This window comes from Sorex araneus, chromosome 6, assembly GCF_027595985.1.
Source record: "Sorex araneus isolate mSorAra2 chromosome 6, mSorAra2.pri, whole genome shotgun sequence".
Lineage (NCBI taxonomy): Eukaryota > Metazoa > Chordata > Mammalia > Eulipotyphla > Soricidae > Sorex > Sorex araneus.
The window spans coordinates 93,431,745-93,444,305 of NC_073307.1; the positions used below are offsets into that span (position 1 = coordinate 93,431,745).

Consider the following 12,561-nt stretch of genomic DNA (forward strand, 5'->3'; position numbering starts at 1 on the left):
AGCTCTTTCACAAACAAATCCTTCTCACTCTTCAGTTCTCTCAGAATTCAACTTTTATTGCTGACCTTCTGGTGTGTGTCCCGTCATCCTTCTCCATCATGCCCCAATATCTTTGGTCTAAAATATAGAGCTTCATGCCCATTCTCTTGGCTCTCTGATCCTCTCACCTCCTGATTCGAGGCTCCATATCCTGCCTTGTCCTTCACCCAACAGCCTCCCCTGTGAACCCTCCCTAGCTGTGCTTCACTAACAGGAAAGCTAAACTCTTTAACATCCAGATCAATGAAATTGATCTCACAAAAACCCCCTCTGAGAGGGTCTCTCCACACTTGGGTCCGTACAGGCCTCTGCTCAACAGGCCTCTCTAATGTCCTCCAGGAGACTTACATGGATCTCTTTAAGTTTTGCCAGCTTCATCTCCAGTTCCAAAGCCTGCTCCCTCAGCTTGCTAGCTGACGCTGTCTTAGCTCCCTTATGCAAGTCGATCGACTGCTTCACAAGGCTGTATATATCTACAAGGAGGGAAATGCCAGCCGTGGCCATCCCTGCAACCCGGGCTGCTTTGGCCATTGCCAGTGGAGTGCCTCCAAAAGCTCTCTGCACCTGCCTGGCACCTCGGGCTGAGATTCTTCCACCATTCATGAGGCGTGTTGCTCGGGCTGCTAGGCGAGGGTTAGCAATAATCAAATTGATGGCACGAATGTTCCTCTCAATGCCCGTCGCGCCTCTGACAATATTATTTCCCATGGGAACAAGTCTCGGGGCGCAGTCAAATACAATTTTCTTTAATACTTCCTCTCGGTTGACCTCAGTTGATGTCAACTTATTGGCACGACCTTCGATGGAAGCCATTTTTGTGTGTTCCACGATGCCGGTGGCTACACCGGTCACAGCAGATGCAGCCCCTAGACCCAACCCAGCTGCTGTCAGACCCAGACTCACCCCAGCTGTCACCGGTGCCAGACCAATGCCAACAATGGTCAGGATGCTAGACACAATGCCGGTAGAGCTGGCCACCACGTTTGTGATGGTGCAGTCCTTGTGTATCTTGTCGGCCTTGTCTGCCAGTGCTCGGAGCTGTGTTATGTGCTCTTCAAGTTCCCTTTCCATCTGAGGAAACTCTTTCAAGAATCTCTCCCTGAACTCCAGCTCCTCTGGCTCTATGTCCTTCATGTCTCCAAATGCTTCCTGCGCCATTAAACCTTCTCGTATTTCCTCTGCCTCCTCCCTGGAAAGAACATAGGCAGGTGGTTGGCATCCAGTCTGATCATCTGCAAAATGGACTCAGTAACGTCCATCCTATATGAAGCACAGAGCATTTACTATCAATATAACAAAAAAAGTTTTACAAATGTAAGGACTTTTTAAAAAGATATTATGGAACCAGAGAGATAAGACAGTAAGTAAGATCTTGAGCATAGCCCACCTGGATTCAAACCCCAGCATCCCTTATAATCCCTCAAACTCCATCAGGAGTAATCTCTGAGCATGATCAGATGAGGCCTAAAAACCAAAATAAATAAGACATTAAATAAAATGTCTAACCTGTAGATTATTTTACTTTTTTATGCAGAAATAACTACTTTTTTCTGGTGATGCTCAGGGCTTACTCCTGTCTGTGCACTCAGCGTGGTGCTCAGGGGACCATGTAGGGTCCTGGAGGGATCTATCCAGGGTCAGCAAATGCTCTACCCACTGCACTATCAGACCAGTGCCCCCCACTTTTTGAAAAATTATCTTAAGGTGCTCCCAAGAAGGAGGGATTTCATGGGACAGGGAGACCAGAAAGCAGCTATGGCACATACGGACATGCTCCTGACCTAGGTATGATACCTGACATCACCTCGTCCCCAAGCATGGTGAATGTAGCCCTGGACACCCTGAAGCCCACGGCAAGACCGAAGTAAAATTCTCCTGCAAAGCCCTTGAAACCCTCGGACCAACCAGCTTTGAAACACAAGTGAGGTCGCCAGGTCTCCTGAGAACCTCGTGGCTTCTTCCTGAAAAACTGAGTATTAGATAAAAGCCATCTCTCTGGAGAGCAAGTAAACAGAATCAGTACAATAGGTGCTCCTAGGGCAGGAGGAGACAGGAGAAGGAAGAGCATGAGCGCCTCCGTTCCAGAACTCTGAGTGAAAACTGGGGAGACCCGAGGTCAGACCTGCCCGTGGCCTTGGGCACCTAGGAAATGGTGTCCAGGTCCTCTAATGTCCTCTTTCATACAAGTGTCGTCATATGTCTGGCACATTGTCCACTGGGAAGTGTATCTCAGTGGTTTATTATGAGGGGCTTCGGTCATGGGGTATCAATTCTGACCTTAGTGAGAGGATAAGTGTTATAGGTTAGCCAATGAGCAGCAAGAGATTGACCCCACTAAAAATGTATGTACAAAAGGGTGGGGATGAAGAGATTCTTTTCAATATGTATTGGCTTTTTGTTTTTCATTCACACCTGTTCTCAGGGCTTACTGTAGGCTCTGTGCAAAGGGATCACTCTTGGCAGTGCTGGGGGTACCTGGGAATCAAACCTGGGTCAGCTGCGAGAAAGGCAAGTGTCCTATGTGCTACACTATCTTTGTGGCCAACATTATGCTCTTGAGCAAACCTCTGCCAGGCTCTGTCAAACCTTCTCTAGACAAGGTCTCGACCTTGGTCTTCCATTTCCTGTGCTTGCCACCTTATGTTTCCCTGTATCAGAAAACATCAGGCTTAGAGGAAGAACCCCCACCATTTTTGACTTTCCATCACCCTTGATAGCAGACAGCAATGCCTCCGAAGGACAGGGAAGCATCACCTTAGAAATATTCCAGAGTCGAACTTTTCTCTCTTTACCTCTTTAAACTTGCAGCCCTTCCCTATATGCAACTAAAACTGTGAGTAAAACCAGTTCTCAGTGTTATGTGAGTCCTGATAGAGAAAAGTCAAACCTGAGAGTGATTTGAGAAATCCCCAGTTGTGGTTAGCATCAAGGGAAAAGGAGTATTTAGAAAGTGTTTTCGAAAGGACAATTCTGTTATTCTAGCTCGTTAGGATTTAAAAATCTCAAACTACAGGTTGACCCCATGGCTTCGAGGCTGGCCTCACGTTCCGGGGAAAGGGCAACTCAGAGAAGCGATCACCAGCTACATTGTAGTCGAAGGCCATGTGGGGGAAGGGAGTTGCGGGCTGAATGAGGGCTAGAGACTGAGCACAGCGGCCACTCAACACCTTTATTGCAAACCACAACAGCTAATTAGAGGGAGAGAACAGAAGGGAATGCCCTGCCACAGTGGCAGGGCGGGGTGGGGGGGAGATGGGATTGGGGAGGGTGGGAGGGACGCTGGGTTTACGGGTGGTGGAGAATGGGCACTGGTGAAGGGATGGGTTCCCAAACTTTGTATGAGGGAAGTATAAGCACAAAAGTGTATAAATCTGTAACTGTACCCTCACGGTGATTCTCTAATTAAAAATAAATAAATTATTTTAAAAAAATGAAATCTATTCTACAACCCCAAAGGAAAAAAAAATAATAAAATAAAAAAAAATAAAAATCTCAAACTACAGAGGAAGAAAGGATATTTATGATGTGTTCTTCTATTATCTTTCTTCAGAGCCTGATGCCATTAACCTTACTATGTGGCCACTGGGTCCAATCTCTGACCAAATGATGCGACAAAGGGGACTTGCATTTAGCACTGTTATCCTGGCGCTCTCTGGTCCACCCCTTGACCTCTGACCCAACATCCAGAACTCCTCCCCTCTAAACTGACTCCAACCTTCCCCACAAATTAGCTGGTGATATCCCCCGTGTGTTCTCTTAATCTGTGTGCCAATCCATGGAAACGCTGAAAGATTCTGCAGACATTACGAAGCATGGATAGCAACTTCTAGTTAGAAATAGATTTGCTTTGGGACGGTGGATTGAGGAGGAACTGTCCTTTTTACAGAAGAGATGGGAATCTCCTTGTCATTCATACATGACACAAAATTGGCTGCCACCACAGATTTGACTAAGCCACACCACCCTGCTGGCTAGGGACTACTCTATGTAGAACAGAACCGGGACTTAAATGGTGCCTGAGAATCATCCACCCCAGGCAGGTTTAGAGGAAGCAATCAGCAATTGATCCCAATCAGAGGGGCCATGTCCTCTCTCCCACTCAGAGGAGATTTCCAAAGCCACGCTCCCTTAGGTTCTGTCCTGGACACGGATCCTAGTTCTGATCATGGCACCCAATTCTTCCCACCATTCTTCCAACTAGGACATAATCCAATTCCATCCTGAAACCTGCCTCTGATCCTCGTCTAGGTTTCAACAGGCCTTTGGGCAGACTGCTTTGACCCTTTGACCCTGCAGTTTAGTCTAAGTAATTAATTTTGATTAACAAGATTGAATGTCTATTCTTACAGAACAACCCAAAATTCTAACTCTAAGACAAAATCCAGGAGGCTGGAGTGATAGTACAGGAGTAGGGTGTTTTCTTTGAACATGGCCGACCTTGGTTCAATCCCCGGTATCCCATATGGTCCCCCAGCCCCACCAAGAATAATTTCTGAGAACAGAGCCAGGAGTAACCCCAAAGCACTGCTGGGTGTGACCCAAAAAGAAAATAGCACTGTAGCACTATAGCACTATAGAACATAGCACTATAGCACTGTTCATTGATTTGCTTGAGCAGACACAAGTAACGTCTCCATTATGAGACTTGTTGTTACTGTTTTTGACATATAGAATATGCCACAGGTAGCTTCCAGGCTCTGCCGTATGGGCCAGATAGGGCCAGATACTCTCGGTAGCTTGCCGGGCTCTCCCAGAGGGATGGAGGAATTGAACCCGGGAAACAAAATAAGACAAAGTCCAGTACCTCAGAGGTTGGCAGGGATAGAGCTGGCATGTAATCCAGCTCCATCCAACTTGATTTCACTTTCTACCTTATGGGAAAAAAGGGATCTCCTGAGTTTTTGAGGTTCTTTAGACAGAAAGTACAAACTACCAAGCTAGAATCCCCAGGAACACAAAATGATTCTGTCAGTATTTTTCTGACTTTCCAAAAGGAAGTTCTACTTGGCTTTCATTTCCAAGCTGAAGGAACTCATCTCTTCTCAGCAAATCTCTCAAAATTAAGATGAACTGAACACCTCTGCATGTTGGTCATTATGCTAAGCACTTTGTAAACATCGTGGAGTTTACTCACAACACAGGGCAAATTAAGAAACTTTCAGAGGGTACCTTGAGAAACTGGCTTCAGTTGCAAAATTCTCCCAGATGTCATTATTTGTCAGCAGGGAACAGACATCTTCTTTATGCATTGTGTTCAGGATATAATTGATGGAGTACTCAACGAAGCTGCCATTTACTAGACGAAAGAATAAAGAATTAGATGAGAGGCCTGGGATGGCACTTCCCCAGGATTGAGTTGAAGGTGGTTCCATGTTCCTGAGCAGGGCTCTCTGGGTACTCCTGATTAGCCACCTGGTGTCATGGATGGATTTTCTCCCCTCCCCACCACCACATGATTTATAAAACCTGCTTCTTAGTATAATTGCATTAAGGTAAAATGGAGATGAGGCCTGTAATGAGACAGGAGAGGGAAAAGGAGGCAATAAAGACCAGCTCTTAAGTTATTAAATCAAATGTCCATAGAGGAATCAAGTCTACACCCCATTCAGCTTCCTCCCAGCCTGCTCCATGCACAGAGGAAATGCCACAGGAAAGCAGAGTAGAAAGGTGGGCATCTTCACACCACAATTAGATGCCTGGCCAGAAACCAATGTTGACCTTGGACTTCCAGCCCCCAGAATTCATAATACCATCTCTACCTCCTGTGTGCTTAGAAAGGAAAATCTGTCATCCTTTAGAAGGAGCCTGTGGGGCCTTTGACTAGAGCCGGTGGGCAGCACCCTGGACACAAGGGCACCCGTGTTTCACAGGGAACACATTTGTTCCTGTTCAAAGGGATGAATGTCGTGATGACAATAAGCAAACTCAGGTTAGGATCTGCGGATCTGCTCAAAGACGCATTGCTATTGTTTAAATGAGTGAACAGGAGAACTGGAGATGATTAGTTGGAGATAAGAGACTGGGACTGTGTTGTGTGTGTATGTGTGTTTGTGAGAGAGAGAGTGAAAGAGAGAGAAAGAGAGAGAGAGAGAGTTCCTTACTCTGTGCACTCAAGAGGAGTTCTTGTTTCACAGGAGAAAGTGAGATCAGATAGGATAAAGGGCCAGAAGCAAAGAGGAAACCCAGGAGTTAATCCACATCAACTGTTAGTCATACTTTGATATCACAGTGAAGTTCCTTCATATTTCAAAGTTTCTGCAGTTTTTTTTTCCCTAAGGTCTTGAGATATTATGTCCAGATTTGTTGTTGCTGTTATATTTCTAAAGAGGGATAGGCTCTACAACCATTTAGGGAAACTACAATTTCAGGGGAATTTTTGCTTGTTTGTTTGTTTGTTTTGGGGGGGTTTTGTTTTATTTATTTAGTTAGTCATTGAATCACCATGAGCTAAAGTTACAAAACTTTCATGTTTGAGTTTCAGTCATACACTGATCAAACACCCATCCCTCTACCAGTGTACATTTTCCACCCCAAATGCCCCAATATCCCCACCCCCACTCCCATCCATCCCTCCCCCCTACCTCTATGGCAGACAATTCCCCTCTTACTGATCAGGCGATGCACACATATTGTATTGACACTCAGAATCACACAGAAAGATGGTATTGTCAAGTACAGGTGAGGTTCGCAAAGATCAGACTGAGGTGTAGTTCAGCAACCCTCTGACCTTCACAGAGAGAACCGAAAGGCCTCACTGTTAACATCCAAAGAAGGGGAGGGAGTGAAGACAGCCATAAGCAGAAGAAGCCGGCAGGGTTTCTGGTCTACTCCTCTCTTTCCCCTATACCAGGATTCCTTTCATAGTGTAGCTCTGAGCACTTCCCACCTCTCCTCAGAATGCCCTGGTCTTGCTTGGCAGGAGAATGGAGGAGTTAGCACTCAGTCAGGGCCGTTGAAGGTGAAGCCAGGACAAAAATATCCCACAGACCCCTTGTCGGGGGATTCCTCTGGCCCTTGTCGTGGGCTCCTGTTTGCTTAATTTCTCTGGAGAATATCACACAAGGAAACATGAAAAGAGGAAGCCTCCTTTTACTCTCACCAGCTGCCGTGAGCCATCCTACATTTTTGTCTCCCGGCAAATTTCTGGGCTTTTCTGAGAGACAGGGAGTAAACAATGGTCCATCATAAAATTCTGCCCCAGACCTTAGGCTCACAGGGAGACTAAGATCATGGACAATTTTCTTAGATGGCCAGAGAGCCAGATGGCAGATGGCCAGAAAGACTCGCAGCAGCCAGATCCCCCTATCGCTTCCCTGCATTCTCTGTAATACTTGTTGATTGATAAGAAATGCTAAGTGATGTTTAAAAGGCCACATAAAACTTTGGCTTTTAACTTAGTCTTATACTAAGTTCCTCCCCACTTGGAGAGTTCCTTTTCTTTCTCTTCTACTTTCTGATGAACTTTTCTGCCTTCCAACACTGTCTGAGCGCCTTTATTACTCAATAGGTTCATTCTTGAAAATATTGAAGAACCTGGGAATCGCAAATGAACAGAGACCCACTGTTATGGCCACAGCATGATCTGCATCAGACACCTCCGTAATCGGGGGTATAGTTCCGATCCAGCCAAGACAAGCTGACTACCTGGGATGTCTTCTGGATTCATGGTGTCGCTTCTTCCCCTCACTCAGCAGTCTGTGCCCTGGTCGTCAGAGGTGTGGCTTCTCCCTGGAGAGGAGGAACAAAATGGGGGATCCAGTGTGAGTGATGGAGAACTGGGATCAACTAGGGGTGGGATATGGAGCTTTCTTCCGGGAAGGTCAGGAACGTTAAAATGCACTTAAACTTAGGCTTCTGCATCCTGGAATTTAGTAGAGGCTTCTAAATAGAAGCTAAATAGAAGCTTAATAAGCTTCTAAATAGAAGTTCTCAGCTCCCTCAGGCTTACTACCAAACCTAGTAGAGTCACCTGGTCCTTGGGTCACAAAGAGAAGCCAGATAAGGAGAGAGTTGGGTGAGTACTTATAGAAACAATATAAACCACACCTAAAGGAAAGATGGGAAGGAATGTTCTAGAACCCATAGGAAATTTGGAACTGTAGTGTCTATGTTGGTAGTTGCTCCTATGATGGTGAAGGTCCTGTATGATAATTGATAATTATTTACTCTTTGTAAATTGCTGCTCTGTGGGTCTCTTTTTATTTTTTTTATTTATTTTTTTTTCTTTTTGGATCACACCTGGCGATGCACAGGGGTTACTTCTGGCTCTTCACTCAGGAATCACCCCTGGCGGTGCTCAGGGGACCCTATGGGATGCTGGGAATCGAACCCGGGTCGGCCGCGTGCAAGGCAAATACCCTACTCGCTGTGCTATCGCTCTAGCCCCCCTGTGGGTCTCTTTTTTTTTTTAATTTTAAATTTTTATTAAATCACCATGTGGAAAGTTACAAAGTTCTCAGGTTTATATGTCAGTTATACAATATTCAAACACCCATCCCTTCACCAGTGCCCATATTCCACCACCAGAAACCCCAGTATACCCCCCGCCCCCACCCCCTACTCCCTACTGTATAACTAATGAATTTCACTTCATTTTTTCTTTACCTTGATTACATTCCATAATACAGCACAAAACTCACTATAGTTGACATAACTCTCTCTCTCTCCTTTTTCTTTTTCCTTTTCCCTTTTTTTTTTCTTTTTCTCCCTCATCCCCCTTCCTGCTCCTCATAGTATGGTGTACTCCACGCCGCGTCGGCCAGCGTGGGGCTTTTGCTTAGTTCACAGTCCAGAGGTGGCTGTTACATTAAAAACCTTCAATATTTCAACAAAAACATACTGTTATTATTTGGAGTTTCCCCCCCCCAAGTCAGACCTGTTCAAATGGAACTGTTTCACATTGCTGACAATTATAAATGTTAAGTCGGGCGGACACTGCTGCGCGACTTGGATTTCTGTATAAAGTCCAGGGAAAATTCTGCCAGAAATTACATAGCCCAGCTCACAGTCCCAGTGCATTGCTGTAAGAAGTCTCTGAATTCAAAGTCTTTAGGTGCAGAAGGTATTTCCTCCATTAGCCGGCGTGGGGCCAAAGCTTAGTTCACAGTCTCCATACACGGGTGCAAGCATTTGCTGGAACCCCAATTCCTAAAGCTGTCTCTGGTTCCCGCTCGTTCCACATCCCTGTGGGTCTCTTTTTAAAGTAGAGGAACCTGCCCCCTAGGAATCCTGGTGGCTGCCATCTTCCATAATGCAATGGAAAACCCAGGTACATGAGAGCAGTAACAGCAAACTCAGTTCTCACAGGATAGGAGCGGAGTTAGTCCCTCTCATCCCCTCCACCCCCATGGGACTCTCAGATGACTCCCACCAGCTGCTTCTGGCTACTTCCATTAAGCCTCTTAACAGCCGTGATTCGGAGACACACAAAAGAATCTCAGAGTGGCTGTGGCAGCAGACGCCAGACCTCATGGGACAGGGGACTCAGAGATGACGCCACATCTGGCCACCGTCTACTTAAGCTTCCACACGGCCATGATCCAGAGACACACAGATGAACCTCGGATCCAAACAGCTTGCTGCACAAATGGCCCCGGACTTTGCAATAAACCATTTCCACTGGGCAACCCCAGACGGGGGCAGGTGCCGCCCTTCCGCCTGCCCTCTAGGAGCTCCAGAATCTGCCATCTTCTAGGAATCGGTGACAAACTCCAGGTACACATGGCAGTGGCAGCACATGCCAGACCTCACAGGAAGGGGAGGAGTGGGCCCTTCTTCTCACCCCCACCCCAATGAGACTCAGAGATGATGCCACATCCAGCCACCGTCTACTTAAGCTCCCACAAGGCCATGATCCAGAGACACACAAACAAACCTCGGACTGAGCAACTTGTTGCAATGATCTCTTCAGACGCTAATAAGTAAAATTTTAGAATTCCTAGAGCACGTGACCACACAACATTGTATTGTATTCATGACAAGCAATACAAAAGACATTGTCTAGCATTGCCTTTACGGCAGGTATGAGTGGTGGTGGGACTGGTCTTGAAATATCGAAGGTAACTAGAGTAGAGAAACAGAGTATTGTGTAAATTGTAAGCCACACAGGGAGGGGGAAGTATGGAATGGTAGAGGTTTGGGGGATACTGGGGATCTTGGTGGTGGAAAACATGCACTGGTGAAGGCATAGGTATTTGATGATTGTATGATCAAAGCTCAAACATGAAAGCTTTGCTACTGTACCTCACGGTAATCAATAAAAAAAAAAAAAGAATCTCGGATATAAGCAGCTGACTGCAGAGATCTCTCCAGACCCTAATTATTAAAATATTAGTTTTTCAGGAGCACGTGACCACTCTCACGACTTCGCAACACCATATGCTATTCATACAAGCAATACAAAATAAGTTGTCTAGCACTGCCTTTTCAGCATGTTTGAGTGGTGGTGGGAAAATTCCAAATAATAAAGTGGGACTGGTGTTGAAATATTGAACGTAATCAAAGTAGAGAGAGAGAGAGTAGTATGGAAATTGTCTACCACAAAAGCAGGGGAAAGGTTGGGATGGGAGGAGATACTGGGGACCTTTGGTGCTGGACAGTGTACACTGGTGAAGGGATGGGTGTTTTATCATAGAATGACCAAAACTCAAACGTGAAGGCTTTGTAACTGTATCTCACGATGATTCAAAATAAATAAATAAATAAATAAATAAATAAAAAGTAGAGGAAGCTTGGGGGGCAGAATGAGAGTACAATGCGTAGGATACTTGCCTTACACGCAGTCAACCTGGGTTCAATTCCACCATCCCATATGGCCCCCTGAGCACCACCAGGAAAAATTTCTGAGTTCAGAGTAAAGAATAATCCCTGAGCATCACTAGGTGTGGCCCCCAAACAAACAAATAGAAAATACAGAATATTATAAATTACTAAGTAGAGGAACCACTGGGCTGGAGCAATAGCATAGCAGGTAGGGCGTTTGTCTTGCACGTGGCCGACTTGGGTTGGATTCCTCCACCCCTCTTGGAGAGCCCGGCAAGCTACCGAGAATACCTCGCCCACATGGCAGAGCCTGGCAAGCTACCCATGGAGTACCCATGGCCAAAAACAGTAACAACAAGTCTCACAATGGAGACATTACTGGTGCCCACTCGAGCAAATCGATGAACAACGGGATGACAGTGACAGTGACAGTAACAGAGGAACCATTACAAAGTTTGATTACATCACCTAACCTTAGGTTCAACCATGCTTTCACAATAGTGCCAAGTCCGAATGGAGTCAAATCTCTCGGTTCCTAATCTTGTGTTTTTCATGACTGTGCTCTCCTTCTGGTAACTCAGACATGCACTTCATGTCTAGGTTCACTGAACTGATTCCTCTCATGCCAACATGATGCCCTATACTCTGGGCACCAGCTTCTGAACTCATGCACTTCCTGGGGCTGCAGTTTCCAAAGGCTGTGCCCTCACTTTTCTTCATGATCCCTTGTATCACAGGGACTGTAACCGGGCTGTGGACATCCAATACCCATAATGGGCCCAAACCTCTCTTTGTTTCTCCTGTAACTGTGGAAAGTTCTCCTGGTATGAAGTTTGGTCATCGTTGAGATTGAGTTTTTTTAATTTTTTTAATTGAATCACAGTGAGATACACAGTTACAAGATTGCTCACCATTGGGTTTCAGTCATACAATATTCCAACAGATGTCCCTTCACCTTCACCAGTGTACATTCCCAACCACCAGTGTCCCCAGTTTTTCTCCCCTCCACAACCTCTCTTTGTGGCAGGCACTTCTTTTCCTCTCTCTCTCTATCTGTCTTTCTGTCTCTGTTTCTGTCTCTCTCTGTCTCTCTGTCTCTGTTTCTATCTCTCTCTGTGTGTCTCTCTGTCTTTCTGTTTCTGTCTCTATCTCTGTCTCTGTCTCTCTCCTTTTGGGTATTCTGGTCTGCAAAACAGATATACTGAAAGGTTATCATGTATATCCCTTTAGCTACTTTCAACATTCAGTTCTTGTCCAGACTAATCATTATTAACTATTATTGTCTCACTGGTCCCTTCTCTATCCTAACTTGCCCTTTGCCCTATACACATTGGTGGCAATCTTCCAACCATTAACCAATCCTCCTGGTGCCTGTTTTCCCTGGCCTTGGATATTAGTCTCATGCTTTTTTTTTTTTTTTTTTTTTTTGCATCACACCTTCCGATGCACGGCGGTTTATCTTGGCTCATGCACTCAGGAAATACTCCTGGAGGTACTCGGGGGGGCCATATGGGATGCTGGGAATCAAACCCTGGTCAGCCACGTGCAAGGCAAACACCCTCCCCGCTGTGCTCCAGCCCCATTAGTCTCATACTTTTCATTGAGATTGTTGACTGAAGAAATTTCTGGAAATGGAACGGCCTTTCATGCAGCCCCAAATACTTTGAAACATACCTAGACATATATACCATAATACTACTATGAGGAAAAACAAATCAAAATGATAATAAGATATTGCTTCACATCATTGGCCCTAGCCTC

At 45.6% G+C, this 12,561-nt stretch overlaps 1 protein-coding gene across 1 annotated transcript; it reads right to left on the bottom strand.

The window, feature by feature from the left end:
* Positions 1 to 351: 351 nt before the first annotated feature.
* LOC101558784 (apolipoprotein L3-like) lies at positions 352 to 1,197 on the bottom strand. The gene has a single exon (XM_055143618.1). It carries the CDS (start codon positions 1,195 to 1,197, stop codon positions 352 to 354), a length of 846 nt encoding a protein of 281 aa, XP_054999593.1.
* Positions 1,198 to 12,561: the final 11,364 nt, after the last annotated feature.